The sequence below is a fragment of the Macrobrachium nipponense genome, chromosome 34 (genome assembly GCF_015104395.2).
Source record: "Macrobrachium nipponense isolate FS-2020 chromosome 34, ASM1510439v2, whole genome shotgun sequence".
Lineage (NCBI taxonomy): Eukaryota > Metazoa > Arthropoda > Malacostraca > Decapoda > Palaemonidae > Macrobrachium > Macrobrachium nipponense.
This window is the reverse complement of record NC_061095.1, coordinates 12,726,892-12,747,342: the sequence shown is the minus strand read 5'-3', so window position 1 is coordinate 12,747,342 and position 20,451 is coordinate 12,726,892. Positions and strand designations below refer to the sequence as shown.

At 40.6% G+C, this 20,451-nt stretch overlaps 1 protein-coding gene across 9 annotated transcripts in view; it reads right to left on the bottom strand.

Moving 5' to 3' along the window:
- The window catches only part of LOC135207905 (transcription factor AP-2-epsilon-like), a 234,481-nt gene that overhangs the window by 54,548 nt on the left and 159,482 nt on the right, over positions 1–20,451 (bottom strand). For 7 of the 9 annotated variants that reach the window (XM_064239841.1, XM_064239834.1, XM_064239838.1 and 4 more), the window contains exons 2-4: positions 11,497–11,661; positions 9,037–9,159; positions 8,556–8,696 (exon numbers count right to left, since the gene is read on the bottom strand). In XM_064239841.1, coding sequence (XP_064095911.1) covers positions 8,556–8,696; positions 9,037–9,159; positions 11,497–11,661 — 429 coding nt within the window. Of the gene's footprint in view, positions 1–8,555; positions 8,697–9,027; positions 9,160–11,496; positions 11,662–20,451 lie in introns of all 9 variants that reach the window. The other 2 variants (XM_064239835.1, XM_064239837.1) reach the window with 2 other exon arrangements.

Here is a 20,451-nt window from a genome sequence, read left to right as displayed (position 1 = left end):
ACACCTTTAAGCGTATTATAATTCAACCTGACGATGATATGCAGTTCTAAAAAAAAAAAAAAATAAAAAAAAAAATAAATAAATAAAAAAAATAAAAATTTTAAAAATTGAATTACTGCCTCCCCATTCCATCGGCCTTCCAATTGGGCTTCTCTTGATTCCGAAAAGCCTCGAGGTGCCCCATTACCACATCCAAGCATGACGGACACGTTCATCAATCTACTTTGAGTTGAGAGTGCGCTCAAATACCTTGCACACAGGGAGTCGACTTTCTCCTACTTGGTTCACACACACACACGAATAAATGTAAACACACCTCCTGTATATTCGAGCTACAAATGTCCTTTAATATCTAATTCGCTCTACCTCGGAATTAATATTTCTTGTAAAGTAAACATCCACAGCTGTCAGTTAACCAGAGCCATTCTTCCCCTAGAAAGGGATGGCTGTACAGAAAACGTAAGATAATGGTCACTGTCTCATTCTTGAATAGCTTCACAACACCAGCACCTAAAAATGCTGGCATTTCCAATCGACAGCAACCAAGGGAGAACAAATTTCCTTTGTTTTAAACGAATGGATTTACCGATAAGACCAAAAGCCTTTACGACGGGTATTTAGTAGAATTAGAATGTCCACGAGCGTCGGATACGAAAATGAACGGCCGCCAATGATACCTGCGCCCGCTCCTGGACTCAGTGGCAGCCTCTAGGCCTAAAGTCAAAACTTTCCACCACCCAGATGTCGTATTCCATTCGGCCACTTTCACAAACTCTACGATCTGAACGCTCAACGTATCAAGAGTTCTCAGAAATGAGTTCATAAAAAAAACTCGCTATAAGTAACCCGATCATGAGCCGAATAGACTCGACGACACTTTTCTGAATGGCGTTGCGAACACAAAACGGAGAGAAGCACCTGCGAGGTAATTATCATTAACATGTTTCGGAGCAGCCACGCCAGAGCGCCTCCCGCTACCATAAGAGAATCGTTAACCCAAGGAAATGCAGGGTCCAAAGGGAATTCAATACATTTTGGGGGAAGTCCGCTGGGAAAAAGGAGCCGAGAAGGAGGGGGAGACACGATTAAATACGGCCGCTACCCCCATTGAAAGCAAGGGGCCCAAGTCAACATAGAATAAAAAACTTACTACCGTCAGTCAATAAACGAAATGCGTAAAAGAATCAGCCTTTCCTCTTCGGCCTTGAAAACGATCTGGTTCGGAACGGACCTCCAGCGGTCTCTTTTTAAAAGTCAACGACGTTTTACTGACTCAAACTCAGACGTCATTTTGCGAAAGATGTGAAAATTCCAATGCACCTTCCCCAACACAAGTCAGGGCAACACCCAACGTGTTTGATTCATCACACTTTCCCGCCAATTTAATGTGGGAAGGGGGATTGGCCGGGTCACGTGATAGTTTCCAGTTAATTGGGTAAAGGGTCATCTATGGTTTCGCTGACCGGAAGTCCACTGACCGCACACATCACGTCACTCTCCTCTGGCGAAGCAAAGTAGGTCCGCGTACAACTGTAGTACCCACAACCCACCCAACCCCTCCACCACAGGCCCCTCTCATCCCCCTCTCAAGTAGCCCCCCCACCCCTCCACAACTAATGAGGCAATCCTCCCTTCTACTGCATCAGATTACTCCTGAATGACAAACAGATCCCTTACAACACTGCATTATGGCGAGTGGTGGGAGCTTCGTCTTGTCAATCGCGATAACAGCCACTCAAGAACTTCATAATTATAATATTTATATTATATTCAGTAATCTCTTTATCTGTTTTTACTTTTTTTATAATTTTGATTCGCTAATGACGATGATAAAATGTGCGCCCTCCTTGAATGGCTGACTTCCAAATATCTGTTTGTGCACACGAAGAAATATTCCAGACTCACTATTCCAATCAAATGACGATTCCTATTAATGGAAAATGTGTAACGATTAAAAGACAAAGTTGAGATACAGAACTTCTCACCCAAAAGGAATAATCAAGTACTGATGAACCTTTTTGATGTCTTTGATCCCTGATAATAATATGCACGTGAGAGTATCATTCTACCGTGCAACTGCATACGCGTTGCTAATAGAATAGAATACTGCATAAGCATTACTCATATCATTTGCTTAATTATACAGAAAAACCTCGAGGAAAAGAGAGGCAGTTATTTAGAGGTGTACTTCGACCTTCCTTGATCCAACCTTCACCTGGGAAAGCAGAACCGCATGTAGGTTCCCCCCGTCCACAATGCCCAATAACATTGGCCACAATATGGAGGGCGGTGGACTACCTGGGCCATAACCTTACTTTACTCTTGCCATAAGCCTACCGCATTGGCTGTCCAAATCACCCACCGCTCCCACCGCCCCAACCACCAGTACTCCCGCAAGCACCGAAAGGCGAAACTGACATTTTATGATTGGCTTTGCGTGAAATGATAAATGGCTGCGAGGTGCGAGAACAACAAGACCGACGACAGCAACAACAACAAACAAAAAAAGCTTTCTTTCCATTCGAGTACGATGACTCCACTGCTTCAGGATATGATGCAGGTACAATGACCCTCCTTCTGGAAAAGGGAAGTCCTGTCTACTCGTATCGAGTAGCTGTTTGACATTCCAGTAATAGATGGCGTTAATACTCATAAAATGTGGAGAAAGGACGTATATCTTATTAGTAAGCCGACAAATTTCTTATCGACTAAAAAAAATTCCCCTTCGGTTAACATATATGAAAATATATTAATTCCGAGGTAGAGCGAATTGAAAAGGACATTTGTAGCTCGATGCATGTAATATAAGTACATATCTACTGGTCAATTTTACCAGATACATATGCAATTGTAATAGCCACATTATGACTATTAATTACACTCGCACACACACATATATTACATATAAAAACGAGTGTCTGTTTAAGTCAAAGTAAAATGCATAACCACCTTAAGAGCCACGTAATGCTGCGCTTTATATTTCAAACACACTGCAAAGCCAACAGCCACCTGTTGCACCCAATTGCAATATAAGGTGTGAACATCCGTCCAGCAATAATTATCGATATACATGAGATCATTAAAAGCAGTTAACTTAACAGAAGAAGGCCGAGCCGAAAGATTCATAGATCACTTTGAAAGAGCGCGAAGAAATGTTTACTGCGCTTTGGGGATGAGTTTGAAATGTTTAAAGGGAACGAAACTTCGGATCCATAACGAACCAAATAAACAAAATTGCGAAAAGGAAGGACGGGAAAGGAGGAAGGTGCGGCCTGCGGCAGTGGGTTGGTTGGAGCTGCTGCCGCCGCCGGGGAGGTCGTTGAAAGAGCTCTTGGCTGTCGACAGCACCTCTCTCCATAGCACTACCAATTTCGTCATTCTATCGACGTCCAAGAGACGAAAAGGAGTAAAAATGCTGCACTCAACGGACAGAAGAGATGTGTCTTTAGAAACTATATGTCCTGAAATGCGCAGCGAAACATCTGCTTGATATTCGGAGTACCGGGCAGAAACAAAAACAGAAATACTACTGTGTTCCAACTGTGGATTCCAGCAATGTTTACACGGCCCTAGGCATCGCCGGGGGCAGTTCCCGTCAAACATCGCTAACGGCGGGAAAAGTGCGCGGGCTTTTTATGGCTCCTCGACACACCTTTCCAGGAAGTTCCAGGCAGTGGCCCTTGGCAAAAGAAGGAAAAAAACAAAAAACTATCTGTCAATCGAAGCTTCGTTTAAATATCTAATAAAAGCTAGTTGTGTTGGTTAACAGGCATAACGCCTAACGACGTGACTCTTGCAAAAACCTCTACAACTTCTTTCCAGACGACAAAGTACAGCCGCGATTACAATGACAGAAGGCTTCCAGGGCACCGAGAAAAGCTATCACTGCAATCTCTATTGTGGAAAGTTGAACTGTGGTCAGATAATAATACCAGCGGTGGTAGCAAATCTGTTGCTCTCTTTGGCAACAATTTCGTGGACCAGGAAACCAGAGGCTTCAAGAAGCGAGAAATCTGTTTTGACGAACAGATTAAAACCAAATAGGGCAAACCTCTTTACGCTAAAGACGAAGCTTGAGTACATAGACAATACGCGTCTCATGAGCACAATAACGAAAATTAAGATAAAGTTTCAACATAAACTGTGCGATAGTAAAAGATAAAAAAAAAAAAAATCAGACAGGGTATAGTAGACATCCGAGTACAAGAGATGCGGATCTTTATCGACAACTTTAGAAAAATGAAATGAGTTTTGATTCTTGATTGACAGAGAGAACGCATCTATTGATTGTTTGGCAGCAGTTGAGCTCTGAGGGCCGAGGGGATGATGCTATTGCCTCCAGCCAACGACCAGCCGGGGAAAAGGGGAAGGAGGGCGAGGGAAAAAGAGGGGAAAAGGACACGCTGGAAGAGAAGAGAAGAGAAGAGAACTGGAAGGGAGGAGAGGTCGCGCCACCAGTTAGAAATACTAGAGAGAGAGAGAGAGAGAGAGAGAGAGAGAGAGAATAGGAAGTTCACATATAACTCCAGCACAATGATGAAGATATGTCAGAACATTTATATTTTGGCTATTTTGTAAAAATAATAGATGTTCCTCCAAACCTTACAAAACGGACGATGCTGAAGACTAAGTTGATGATAGATAAAACAACTCCGCTGTATTTAAAGATACGTTGAACGAAGAGAAAATCAACTTACAAGGTAAGGACACCTTTCAAACAGAGGTAATCATCATTTAAAACCTTCTGGTATCACAATAGTTACTAGAAAGTAGCTTCATGCTAATCCGACTTGTAAAGCAAATTCTTCTCTCTCTCTCTCTCTCTCTCTCTCTCTCTCTCTCTCTGTCACGAGCCTTAAGGATCAATAGGAAAGTTGTCCTATGTAAGAGTCACTCACGAAGCGATACACAATCTGCTTCTCTCGAGCTATGCCTAATGGCTGCGCCTCTTTAAAAATCTTGCATGACTATTTTATGTAAAATGTCTTTGTTTATTCACAAAGATTTTGTAGCCGATACTGCCACTGGATGACATCGACCTCTGCTCATATTCATAAAGTAAGAACGGATAATCGGAAGGTTCATTTTTAAAGATGAAACTAAACTTGAGCGAATTGAATCGCAATGTTCTGTACAATAATATGAGCGATTTACAATAACATGGGGAAAGTAGTTGATTAGCGACTAGGTTTCTTTCCTATTTCTCTGAAAGAGCAGCAAAGACGCAGAGAATCATATGATTCTGGGGTCGAACACGAGGCTAGCTAGCTAGCTAGAGAGAGAGAGAGAGAGGCGAGGGTTTCATTGCGAAGCAGCCGACAGAACAAGATACTGCAATCCTAACTTAATGGCGCAAGCTCTTGATTAACATATCTGCAAAACATGGGCGAACTTACGTAGAACCGTTGCATTCCATCCCTCTACTACTCCAAAGGCGCTAAAAAAAAGAGAGAGCCCTACTCCCTCTTTCCACAATAAAAAAAAAATAACGACTGAAATAAAAAAAAAAAAATAAAAAAAAGAAAAAGAGGGGAAAAAAACACGGAGAGGGGAAACAAAAGGTGCCTCAGGTACGCCGGAAGGAGAGAATGGCACTGATAGCGTGACTCCCTTCACTGCCAAAAAGTGCCACAGGTAAAGGAGAGACCGAGTTGGCACCCCGACGACAGTGCTGCTGATATCCTCGCTGGGACACCCGCGAAATGAGTTCCCAGAAATGGAAGACTTTTGAAGTCACTGTGGTAATATCATCGTAACCACCAAACGACGTTTCAAGAAGCCATAATTCTAAAGTTCGTAAACCTTAACTGAGTCGAAATCAATTCTCTGTCCTGTGCACGTCTTCATTCATAAGCAATGTCCCCACTTCACCAGTGAGAATGGACAAACAGTTAATATTCGACGCTATTTATGACCATTTCCCTCAAAAAGCAAAGATACGTCTTCATGGAAACATTATGGGAAGAGATATTCCGACAAATCTCTTCGAAGCAAGTTTCTCATTATAGTGATAAAGATCTTTGCAGGTCGCCGATGACTATAACTACAGCAAAATGCAATAAACACCTCGCTACTCTACCGTAGCAGATGGCTCATCATCATCATCATCATCAAGACAGGGACAGAATCACGCCTGAATGTCTCTCCCAGTAACCCATTAACCTCCCCAATGTGTATCTCCACCACGGAGATTCTTCCCAATAGAAACTTTCCGTCATTATCTCCTTTTGTTTACCTTCGCCCCCTGTCAGTCACGTGACAACTCCAATTAAAAACAAGCGGCCCGACGACAATCCCCAAATCCCACCACATAATCGCCTCTCTGCCAGAGCGACGGAAGCCCCATATTGACAGATGAGCAGAGTCGCCGGTTAGGCCATTTCCACAGTGAAGTTATTGTATGGATGGCCCTGCAATGACGTCGCTCAAGTCGCAATCTTTCGTATGCCTTCATCTTTATTCTTACGAACATCATATTATCATCATGATTAAAAAAAAAGAATCCGGGAGACTGCAACGATATCTGCCCTCAATACGGAATTGAATCAATTCTGACAGTATCACAGAGGAGGGTCTAGAATCTAAATGAATATTCTGAAAATGACCCCCACTCGTAAAATAAGGGGGGGGGGGATATTCCCTCGCTTTGTAGTAGGCAGGCGCAGTTGAGTGCCACTATCAGCACTACTCTATCTACGTCATCTCGGGCCCGGAAAATTATATTCTAAAAATCTTCCAACGTTACGAGTTACGGGGCAGATATCGACAGGTTGAGAAGACTCTCTCTCTCTCTCTCTCTCTCTCTCTCTCTCTCTCTCTCTCGGCCTTCTGGGAAACAGCGGATCCTATCTCGCGACACTAAACATCCTCACCTGGCCATCAATGGAAGAGGAAGAAAAGGCTGAGAGAGAGAGAGAGAGAGAGAGAGAGAGAGAGAGAGAGAGAGAGAGAGAGAGTGTCAAATGGAGTGACAAAAATTGGGTCAATACTGGGAAGGAAACAATTCTTATTTTAAAAGTCTTGGAGACTTCAGTTCACCATTCATTTTTCCTACACTCGCGTGATTTCATTCCCTATATTCTTCGTACACGCGAGCGCGCAATGGTGAACTTTTAAAACGCAAAGTCTCAAACTCTAAACTCCATTATAATGTTCCCCCGCGCGATTTTTATCAATGAATCAAGTCGTGCATCAATAGTGTGTGTGTGTGTGTGTGAAAGACGAGAGGGGAGGAGGTAGGGGGACTGATGAGGGTCTCTTGAAACAATACAGGTTGTCTCGTAGTAGTACGACGAAAATGTGCGATACGATAGCCAGGACAACTCAGCGAGCTCCCAGGCCCCCCGACCCCCTTCCCCCAACCAAGCCCCAAATCCCCCCCCTCGGCTGTGTTTCTAAAAACGATATATACAAGACCCAGTCTCTTCCACTAACATTCATGCCTGCAGCGAGAGGAATTTTTAATTAGCATTTTTTCTCTGGTGGAATTTGATGCAAGCTAATGGCGCTGGAATGTTCTAAATTAGACTCTGGTGCCGCTGCCAATAAGCTGCGTTTATAATTCTTCCTTAAATTGGCCTTCTCCGTTAATAGGGTTCTCATTCTCTCCTATTTTTTTTTTCTCTCTCTCTCCGGTTCCCTGTTCCTGCTCCTTTTCGAAATTACGTTATGGTCCAAGTTGATTTACGAAGAAATGCATTTATATGCATCGCGATTATGTGAATCGTGGATGGTAATTTATGCATTAAGATTTACCCTTCTGTAGATACACAAGATCAATGCAGAAGAGGAATGGAATCGTTGAAGATGGACGGATGTACAGTGAACATGTTTTTGTACAACAAATGCAAAGCATGAACATTTCAGAATAGCCATACAGCATCTGCGCCTCTCACATAAACAAGTCGGGGCAGAATGTAACGAAATCTGCATCAGTGATGGAAGTCAGGTTTCATTTCCTGGTACCTTTCAAACATAACCTACCATGATTTATATCTATTGGATCCCATTGAAATTTATATTTACCCTTACATTTACAATTGCAGTTTATATAAACACTTATCCGCATTGTTTCGTTTAGAAAATTGTTTTCCACATTAAATTATATTGTTTGAGATATGAATGTATACTCAAGAGTTATGCGGGATGAAAATGCAAAAGGTTTCAAATCCTATTTTTAAATACTTCACTCTTCAACCTTCCCGAATTCCTGCATCGAAAATTAAACTTTAAAATAATTATGGTAATGAATCTTGCCTTTATTCTAATTGAAATACAAATGACGAACCATATACCCTACAGAACGCGTATGAAAATGAGAACAGATTCCAGTAAATAAATCAAATAAAAAAAAACTGCACAGATAATTATACAACGTAATAGCCGTGATAATAATAATAATAATAATAATAATAATAATAATAATAATAATAATAAAAGACGGAACCTTTATTCCTTGAGGTCGAATAAGCAACGCAACGAACACGAGTTAGACAAGCCGGTCGACAGAATAACCAACGTGAGCAGAGAAGGACAAGATTTCGGGAGGTACTCACCGGTTCCTCAATGGCGTGGGGATGAATGGTGTTACTGAGGATGATGTCTTCGTGTCTTGCTGCGCCCATGAGGACAGCTCCTGCTCTGTCGACGCCCGTGTAGCTCCGGTCGTACAAACCCACCTGTCCGCTCTGGAAGGCCAGAAAACACCATATCGCCATTAATTGCGTTGCTTTGGGGGCTGATTCGGACTCTAAATCTTATTATAGCAGGTTGTGATAAACGTAGATCTAAATATAATTCTTAAATCAATTCATTCCACCTGGCATGTCCATAAAACAGCAATCCGTTACATATGTACACGAGCCATTTTTTCAAACAGTGAAAAAACTACGGGATTAGGAACTGAAAAGAAAAAACAGAGCATCATTTTATAATTTAGAAAATCAAGTTACCAAAAAAAAAGTTACGAACTGATACTGAAAACGTTCAGAATGAAGACGATAGGGAAAGAAGGGTATTAAACCTTACACTACTTACGACGTGTAGAGGGTCCTCCCTCCTGGGGACTTCGTGTCTGTTCTGCAGAGTGGCTGAGGTGTAGGTCGTGTAGTTCGCTGGTAACGAATGCAGCTGGTAAGGGTCTGCCGCTGGATGGTGTGTCTGGGGAAGGAGACAGAGCGGAAACATGAGATTTCATCGGTGCTCGTTGGTTTAGTTGAATGCAAAATCTAGGCCAAAGGCCGAGCACTTAGACCTATGAGGCCACTCAACGCTGAAACGGAAATTGGCAGTAAAAGGTTTGAAAGGTGTAAAACAGGAGGAAAACATCGCAGTTGCATTATGAATCAAGTTTCAGGAGAGGGTGGAAAGTAAGATGGAAGAAAGGGAATATGAAAGGAGGCACAGTAAAAGGAACGAAAGGGGTTGCAGCTAGGAGCCGAAGGCATGCTGCAAAGAGCCTTAAGTAATGCCTACAGTGCACCGCATGAGGTCCACTGACGGCACTAACCCCCTACGGAGAATTTGGAATTTTGTCCAGAAAATAATTTCAATATATTAACCCTGATATCAGAAGAATAAACAGTGAAAAATCAGAACCTGGTACGTAATAGAAGCTTTTAGTTATATTCTTAGATCATACCAATACCGAATCACACAGAACAAACACTGAAAAGTCGAACAAGCTGCGCTTGCAAAGCACACAACCACTACGCAATCCTATATGTCAATATGCCACATTTTTCCAGACAGCTAATTCCCAGTTGGAACACACCACAGCAAACAATTCAAGTGCGGTTTCCTCCTCATTAAAACCAAAACACATTCGGGAGCCTCCAGACATATTTCTAAGCGAACATTTTTTGAGTACGCTCCACAATAATTCTTTCCATGATTTCTGGCCAATGATCAACCATGTTGCTCTTTTCATATTTTCCTAAGCCACAAAAATGGTGTCGTCACATTAAAACGAAAGTCTTGCACTCTATTTCCCCGGTGATTATTCAGTTGGTTTGCAACGACCATTCGTGAGAATGTGCTACAAAAAACAAATACGAAACAAATCTTAATTTGTCCTGTTACTTCACGTTCGAAAGCCTTTGCACAACCATGAATATTCGAGCACAATGATATTATATGTACTGCACTTATCTTTATTTTTAAGCGTACGTGTCTCTTATTATTTTGACTAACAAAACATTGAGACAATTTCGTACAAGACAGTAAAAACGAGAGAGAGAGAGAGAGAGAGAGAGAGAGAGAGAGAGAGAGAGAGAGAGAGAGAGAGAGAGAGTTTCTATAAGTAAAACGGCTTCGTTCGCGATGCAAGAGAGGACAAACAATACAATGCTTAAAAAATAACCGTTTCCTTCTTTCGATGTTATATATAAAATGGATCAATTAGCTCCTCTTAACTGTCAGCAAATAAATTATAGAGTTCATTTCTTGGAAACATAAAACACCAAATTTTTATAAGTTTTGCATTTTTAACTGACATTTGGCACTGAACAACGCAACCTCAATACTCAGATAAAAATAAGTCAAGACAGATCAAATAAAATCAAAACTTACGCTTCATATTATTTCATTTGATAAAGATCACGCATCACGATGCAGCCAATGCTAATTAGAAACCTACCTGTGTCATAATTACAGCTTAATAAATCATTAACTTTCAGACTACACAGCATTTCATTGCATATTTTGGCTATTGCTCAGTTAATCAGAATAACTTTGAAGCTTTATGATGAAATGAGGGTTCGACATCGACTGAAATAGACTAATAAGCAGTGGTTCTCGAGGGGAATTTCAGTTTCAGTGGGAGAATTGTGACGCATGAATGGCAGGCTCCAACTGGCCCTAGGACCACACAAAACACAAGCATGCGTCGGTTCGCACTACTGAGAGGTCACGCTGGGCTTTCTCTCCGCTAGCTTGTGTTGGTATTTTGTCGCATATTATTTGGAATGCACCTTTTGGGGCAGACTTTTTTTTTTTTTTTGAACCTCTGGATAAAAAAAGAATCTGATCATTTGTTTAGTAAAACTACCTTCGTGATAGGAACAAATTTAATGACACTAGTAGTTATTTATTCCATTCCCATTCATAGGACAATACATAGGATGGGAGAGAATGAAGTCTCTCAGAACCAATCACTATGGAAATGTTTGGTTTAAACGAAAAGTAATTTAAAGAAGTAATCATTCCTTATACAATATATCTGAGTCATTTGAAAAAGGTTTCAAGATGTATACAGATATACAAAAAGAATTAGAGGGGATGAAAAAAGATAATCTTTAAACTGAGGGGAATAAAATATCTCCTCTGTGAATGAAAATTTCCCTTTTTCAATAAAAAAAAAATTAAGTCACTGGAATTTCGTTGGCTGTTTTATTTTTCTTTTTTTGCGTAACTGAAAATAAAGATGTTTAATTTATAAATGACTAAGACTAAACAATCACAGATCAGTGAGGGAAAAAAAAAATCTCAATAACTTACCGGCATTTGATTTTCTGTACCGATGTAGGGTGGTGGGAAGTAGGGGGGCTGGAAATCTGTGGTGGGCGTGTGTATCCTGGGCGTAGAGGCGAAAGAGGCAGAGCCCCCTACGCCCCCGATACTCGTGATTGGCCCCAGGCTCGACGGATGTCCGCCCACACGTTCCTGAGGAGAAGACAAATCTCAAGTCAAATAAACGGTCAGGCCCTTTTGATAAGTTATGGGAAAAATCGTTTTAACTGTCTTTTTATCTCTCATTCCGCACCTCTCTCTCTCTCTCTCTCTCTCTCTCTCTCTCGTGCTTCCTGGATATTATTAACAATCTCACTACAATACTTCCTTCATAATACTTAATATTTACCTAGCGCCATACAGGTCCTCTACCGCCTCCTATTTTTTTTCGATTGCACACACATTATTCATTAAACCATTTCCCTTAATTCTTTTCACATACTCAAAATTATCTGAAAACACTATATTCAAACACACGCACGCATATATTATATATATATATATATATATATATATATATATATATATATATATATATATATATATATATATATATATGCTTATCCAATGTCACATATTATTTTATGGGTCTTTTCTAAAAGCAAATTTTAAATTGTAAAATTACAGAACACAGTAATACACTCACAAAACCATGTATATTTATATTTCACCACAAATACTCCAAATGTCCATACAAACTATATAACTATAACTATAAATATATATCTATACATATATATATATATATATATATATATATATATATATATATATATATATATATGTGTGTGTATGAATAATTATCACTTCACCGTGATTCATATATATCATTCGAGCTACAAATGTCCTTTAATATCTAATTCGCTCTACCTCGGAATTGATATATTTTCATATATGTACCGAAGGGGAATTTTTAGTACTGTTTCTTTTAAGTTATCAAATTGCACTACTTTACTGTCGACTGTCACATCTTCCGAGTCGCCAGTGATGAGACGATTCAAAATAAAAAAAAATAAATAAATAAAAATAAAAATAAAAATAACAGCTCGTATATTATATATGGCAACCCTCTATTCCATCATTCCACCGCGCCTGGGTCCCCTTCCAAATTTTTATCATGTCGAGTCAAAAGTTTTCTCCGGCTAGCCCCCCACCCCACTCCCTCCTATATAGCCCCCGCCCCCCAAAAGCTCGTATTTTATTACAAACCCATAAGAACTTTTGGGTCAACCCTCGTCCGTTTGTGAAAGTTTGGAGGCGGCTCCGGACTATAATTATAGGGGGCTGGAAGAGGAAGAGAAGGAGGGCACTCCTCTTTAATAGAATTCTTCTGCCCTCAAACGCAGCAGTGGACTTTATGTATGTATATATGAGTCGCTTTATTTTCTTCTTCTCCACTTGTGGGATGTCAAGGTTGGACTCGGAGCGGAGTTGCGTCTTGGTTTCTGCATGTTTGGTATAGACGCATAAAAATAATACCATTCACTGAGAACAAATATTTATGATAAAAAAAAAAAATACTGGTATTTATTTCAACGATAAAATGACGTTGGTCCTAACGAGAGCAGCAGGTTACAGGAAGTGTTGTCAAATGATTGATGCACCTACAAACTCTTCTTCCTGACTTGTATAGCTTAATTATAAGATGCTGGTCTAACGCTTCTTTTAACAGCTCTAGAGATCTCGGCTGGGTAAGGCCATTTGTGATGCCTGTTCCTAGTGTTCTCTCGTGAAAAAACATCAGTCGTTTCACATCACATCACAAACACGCCAAGTGAGGGAGGGCTGTAGCGAAATGTGTGCGCCCGTAATGCATGGACATTTCCTGGACAGCAACAACACTTACACTACCCCCCACCCCCACCAAAAAACAAAAAAACAAAAGAAGAACTAAGATATTTCTATAATCACAATACCCAGGTTTTCCCCGGGCGCTAAAGAATAAAACATCGGATCCTCTCTCAGCAAGCGATCGCAACGCATTCATTCCCGTAAATATTTACTACTCGGACAATAAACCAAAACATGGATGCACGTGAATGAAGTTGCTTTAAACCTCAATTCTGACGCGGGATGACTAAGTCATTCAGTTTTACGATTATCGACTTGCAGAGATTACCGTGGTCTTAACTACATCAATTTATAAGCCCGGAATTAAATAAGAATAATCGCTCAGAATGGTGTAAGATGCTGAGTTCATCAGCAATATAAAATTGAATTTTAGTCGAAGTCTAAAACCACCAGACAAAATGACGACGACAGATTGCGTGATCATACTCAACAACGTCCGGGGCTGGAGAGCAAATCATCCTCAGTAGCCATTATACCTTCGATATTACCAGTATTTGCTGTTATTACAACGACTCGTATTGTTCAAATTTCACCCCAGTTCTCGTAGTTACCTAAATCATCATTTATATTTCCCCTAAATATATTTGATCGATTCTATCTCAAATCACTACTACACGTGTTAATCCGAGTGTGTATTCTGTTTTACACTACAAACTCGTCAAACATATTTAAACCATTCAAGATCAAACTACAGAGAGATGACGCTCTTAGCACCGTGGACAGTATACTCTCGGTGGCCACGATACAACGCCTCCTCATATTCTCATGACAGTAAGACAAAGGAATTACAGTAAGACAAAGGAACTACCTGTCCTCGTTTACGCTCTGAATAGAGGCAGCATTGCTACATGCCAAGGCCCTGTAAACTTTTCAGATACCCTTGAAATAATATCAGTAACCACCATACACCAGTTCGTAAAGGAGACTTCCAAAATAAAATGAAAATATTCGGCTTTGCTCCCAATCCGAGAGAGGGCCTGCTGCTGCTGCCCTGTGTCCTGTGTTCCTTTCAGACGGTCTCTGAACAAAGAGGGGCATCAGCCTGAGCCCAGGTCTTGTATGCCCCACTAAAACTCTTACACAAAAGTCAAGGTAATCTAAATCTTGTACGTAAACAGTGCCTCCAGGCAATGTGGTTAATTTAGGCCGGGGTCTTAGGCCTATCAAGAATGGGCGGAGACAGCCTATGCGTAGAAAGGAAGCAACCTGTGTCTCACCATCCATCATATTATGTTCTGTTAATCACAAGAATTTCCCGGCCACAGGACCTCTTCGCTCTTTTCTTCACAATAGTGGAAGAAAAGGACAATGAAATTCATATTATACAGTTTAAATGAGTTTTCAGCATGAATTCAATATTATGATAATAAAAACAATAATAATATACAATGATAATAACGTCAAACTTTAGAGCAAAAGACGCTTAGCCGACTTAAGAGGGTACAACACGTAGGTAGTTTTCGTGTATACGCCCAGATAACATCTCACTCACGACCTGAACTCCATTAATTCCGGTAATGCCTCAAAGAACTGTCTTCTCAGGCTTCCCCCTGAAAATGGACTCCTGTGTGAGAGATACATTTCCAAACGAAGGTCTCTTCAAAAATCATGTTCCGTCTGTTTAAATGCAGTTACTCGTTCAAAATTAAGGCAGACTTGTGCCGGCAAGGACGCCTTTCTCCTACAGCAACAAATAACGTTGTTATTTACTTAGATAACTGAAATTGTAATTTTTCAGGCAGATCCTCTCTTCAAAAAACTATCTAAATATAATTACTTTCTACTTTGGCACTGCTGGTCGAGGCTCCTTGAAAATTATGAGTGTGAAGTATTCAATAATAATAATGCTTTCGTACGTGCCAATTTTAAAAGCGAATAAATTTAATGAAAAAGAAAAAAGAACACATAAGTTAAAAATGTCAAAATCTTACAACAAAATTACCGTCCACCAACCTTCGAAAAATTTCTCAGCTGATGAACTAACACTTCGATAAATTCTACCAAAGAGTATTTTTTCTTATTTCTATCTTCTACTAATCATACTAAACATCAAAATACTCGCAACCTATTATGAATGTAGGCAATGGCCGAGCCGACTCCCTCCACGGAAGCCGGCATCTCGCAGAGAGCATGGAGGGGGCAGAGGCTGAGAGAAAAATGAAGAAATATCCGACAACAGAGTAGCATCTCATCACTACGATACTGTTCATCGTCTCCTATTTGAGCTTTACACATCGATGCCGGATCCATGCTAAACGAGAGATTGCTCTCAGGGTTAATTCTCTAGTCTTTTTAACTGGGCTGATGGAAAAATAGCAACAAATCTTTGCAGTTTAAACACAAGCTGCATTAGGCCAATGAGTAAGATTCATAAAAATCAAGAAGTCGAATGACTAAACAAGAAAACCAAGAAGCAACAGACACAACCAATCCTTAAAAACGCTCGGCTATAACCAAACGTTCTTCAGCCATAAAAAGTGACGTTCAAACTGAATAAAAGCATAAAATTCAACAAATCACGGAAGTCAGAGACATTTAAATTCTGCGCAGTGAAACAGATGAAATGGGGAATTAAATCAGAGTGATACAAAAAAACAGAGAGCTGTCATCAACATTAACGCCGTTTAGAAAGGCCGGCCATATAGTATATATATATGTACGACTACCATTATTGTGCAGCAGAGGCGAGAAATAAAGCGTAGGAGAGGCTCTCTCTCCTTCCTTGTCCCTTTCCCCCTTTACGTGTCTGGTCCAGGAAATGAGCTTACCAGGATGTGCAACGCGAAGAGATTAGTAAGCCAGAAAATGAGGAAATCAAATGGGCCCCCTGAGAGGAGAAGGGGCGGGTGGGGGGGATGGGGGGGCGGGGGGCGGGGGGGGGGGGGGGGGGGAAGAAAAGTATAAGAAGGGAGGGGAACGACCATCCCTTGATCTACGAAAGCGGCGAAGGAAGAAAGGGTCTTGGAGAGAGAGAGAGAGAGAGAGAGAGAGAGAGAGAGAGAGAGAAGGAAAAGTGAGACGAGCAGGAGGATAAACTATTTCGAGTCATATTTTCAGCCAGAACGGGGAAAGTAAAAAATAAATATAAAAAAAAAATACTTTTCTCCAAATTAATTGTATCGTGATGTACAAAACCGGAGTCCCATTCAGCTCGCGATATTTATACATTAAAGCGGACTGTACGAAAAAGATTGAAGATTCCCTCGGCTACGAGTACATGAAATAAGCAATACAAAGCTGAAGGTTTATTCAATTCACAAACCACCTCGGTAACATATCAATTCAAATTACGGCATTAAACTTGGCGTTGCCAATCAAGAGGCTTCACGTTTAATGAAAAAAAACTAAAATTGTCTAATAAAAATAAAATATAACTAGCTTGCTGTTACTATCTTAACGCAAATTAATAACCCATGGCAACAAATAATTTTTAAAACAAACATGGCTTCCCTCCGAGTGTGAACAAAATAATATACATCGCTAACCTTGATTAGTTAATAAAAAAAATACTTAAAAACAGATCACCAAGTTTAACTCTAATTAGAATTGCGGGCTATTTTTCAAACATTGATTTTCAGACAAAATTTCAATTAAAAATTCGATTGAGGTGAAATAAGGTTAAGTGGAAGAGCATTATCTTATTACAATTCCATGTCAGTAATGTCATTCGCCAAATGTACATTTGACCACAAAATAATAAATGAACAACATTATGCTACACAAACAAAAATCCTTCCCACTCTTAATTTTGTTTTGAGTTGTATATAGAATCCTAACAGATGTCATTGACAGCTTTGTGGATGCAATACCTTTTAGAAATGAAAATGAATTGCCACTTGGAAAACAGTCCGAGGAAACGCGTCATCACGGACACCGATCATGCAATCCAGCGAAATCAAATTTCGGTTTCGAAACCACGCGAGGACGACGGACCTGGGCTGGCTGATCCCTCAGGAGGTATATAGTATAGGTACCACCACCACCGCCAGCCACTGGCGACGACGATTAACGCAAGCTTAAAGAAAGCCGTGAATCTGCTCCCCTATAATTCGGCCTGATCGCCACCAAGCAGCTGTCGTCGCCACCACGGACACAGGCTATTTATCAAGAGATACTTCCCAGGGTGTATAGCGTAGTGCTCGTCCGTGTCTGTCCGTACCATCCTCGGGGGATGACCGTAACGCCCTGGAACGGACGGGGGTGGGGGAGTTGTAACAAGGCCGAACGCCTCTCCGCTGTTTCACAGGGATATAGTAATAAAGAATAAATATCGTCCGCTGCAGCGCAATACGACCTGGACAGATTTAGTTGCAGTGGAAAATTAAACAAAGTCTCAATTTACTGGGACAAATATATATATATTTCATTAAATAACACCCTACTCAGATAAAACATGAGGTCCCTGTTTTATATATATATATATATATATATATATATATATATATATATAATATATATATATATATATATATATATATGTGTGTGTGTGTGTGTGTGTGTGTGTGTGTGTGTGTGAGAGAGAGAGAGAGAGAGAGAGAGAGAGAGCGAGCTTCAAAAGCTTATATCTAAATGCTTGCACATTAACGGTGAGACAGACTCATTTCCCCAGACCATCGCGTTTCTGTTGACAGCAACAAAAACCTTAAAAATAAATACAACTGTAATTATGTAGCGACACAACTTTCCCGGGAGAGGGATGTGTCACGAACCATCACTTGCAGTATATTCGCGCAAGGAACCGAAGCTGGTTTTAGATAGGTTCCTTTTACACCTCCATAGTTTCAGCCTGAATGACAATCTCTCTGACATCTACGACATATAACTCAATATGTGGTGTATGGCGAGTCTTCAACAAGGAATTGGCCGATTGGTGGGAAAATTCATATAATGAAAAAAAAAACCATCTTTTAAACAGGATAACAAAATATTTCATTGAACTATGGTAAATTTCTTTCCACTCTCCTATAATAATTGTGACCGGGACTTTATAGTCGGCCTTAGAGAAAAGGAAGACAAAGGCCCGAATACACCACGGATCCAAAAAAATTTCCGGCCCTTCTTCGAGAAGCCCGAATCGAAGAAAGAGAGCATCAAACTCTTTACTACTAGAAAAACGAAAACGAGGTGAAACGAGACTAATGAAAATATTTAATCCCCGCCGAATCGGCATCAAAGCGTCTCCTTCTCTTCAGAAGCACCACTATACGAGCAAAAGTAAATAACCTCTTAAATCCCCCTCTCCCCACCCAATCCCCCCTTAACCTCCATACCCCAGCAACCATAAGAGAAGGTTTAAAGGTGATTATCTCGAATCAGAAAGGTAGAAAACACGAGGTTGTCAGGAGAGTGAAGGGGACAAAGGAAAAACAAAAACACGTCGTTGGAAGGGTCAGCAGCCACGTTTCTTCAACGCGACGGCAGGACATAGTATACATCATCGCATCGCATTTTACCGAGGCAATACTTAAAGAGGAAAGAGAAAAAATATCGAGATAGAAGAGATGAAAGAGTACAAAAAAATAAAAAGAGAACCAGAGAGAGAATAATAAAAAAAAAAGAAAGAGGAGAGAGAAAGTAAAGGATGAAGATGCGCGAGTGTTTGGCCGCCGGGAGGGATCGACACCTTTAGAAGCAGCAGTTTCGGGAGTCGTACAACTTTAAGCGAGGGCCAAGGGATTAGAGGAGGGCAGCAACCCACTTTAAGGATAACTGGAGGGGAGATTACACACACACACACACACACACACACGCTTTCTGGAGGAAGGAGTAGGAGAGTGCGGGGGTGGCGGCGACTTCATGGCATTATACTACTGTTGTTGACAGACGGCCCACATGAACACGAGGTTTGGAGGAATCAAAGCACACCATCCTCCCTCCACCACACACGTCCATTATACAGTCAAGGTCTCTGCGATGAACGATGATGCATCTTCGCCTCTCGACCGGGCTAAGGTCAACCGTGAGAGCTGCCTCTGATGGGACGATGATGCACATGAAAAGTTGTGTGCGTTTTTTTCAATGAATTCGGCTTTCTATGTAAATAAAGTGGTAAAACCCAAAAAAAACTGTTAAAGGGAGTCACAAGCTCTAAGATCAACCATAAGAGCTGCCTGTGATAGGACAATGATGCACATGGAAAGTTATGTGAGTTTTTTTTCTTTTTTCAATGAATTCGGCTTTCTATGTAAATAAAGGATCAGCGGGGAAAATAAAAAAACTGTTAAAGGGAGTCGCAAAGCCTGCCACATGTTTTCACCCTAGAACAGTCCTTTAAGATGGAAAATGACAGCCACAGTCTTATAATACAGTACTTCCGAACGAAGACAATAAAACATGCACGAAATATAATGGCAATAAAATGTTATATATATGAACCAAAGCTAATCTGATGAGTGAAACCAAGACACAGGAATAATACAGCAAGTCACGAATAAAATTTCATCAAGTATCACACAGCACGTGGAAATTTCGACTTTGACTCAAAGCAAAACAGGTAGAGATTAGTATACAGTCGATCTTACCACAAAACGTGCACAGCGGGAGGTGGCCAGAGTTAATATCCCAGACAGAACATCAAATTCTAATCATAATCACACCAGAATGGTCTCGGAGATCTAAGAGCACTGAAACAACGCTTCTCTAAAGTGTCACATTTCTTCCTACATTGCCATTATCACCAGTTAACAAGTTGACTCGATAATTCAAATATCACTTTGTTTTAAAGGTCCTTTGACGGTGGCGTTCTTTTATTGTGAGGAAAAATTAACAAGGCAGTCGAATACGTCTTGGCAGCGTTGTCCATACATCAACGAATTAGTCCTTTAACTGTCTCTCATGAGTGTTCGAAATCGCACTCAGGTCCCAAGACCGAACATGACAAGAATGCCGAGTTCAGGTAAACGCCCTCCTACCCTCCCTCCTTTGTCAGATACCAGGAGTGATAGAAACTTGCAATAAATATTAGTAATAGGACGTAATGAGACCCGAGACGCAGCTGAGTCAAAGATAAATCTACAGTTATACGAGATTATTTCTAATCTGCAACCTCTACAACAAACTAATATTTGACCGAAACAGATAATATTGGTATCT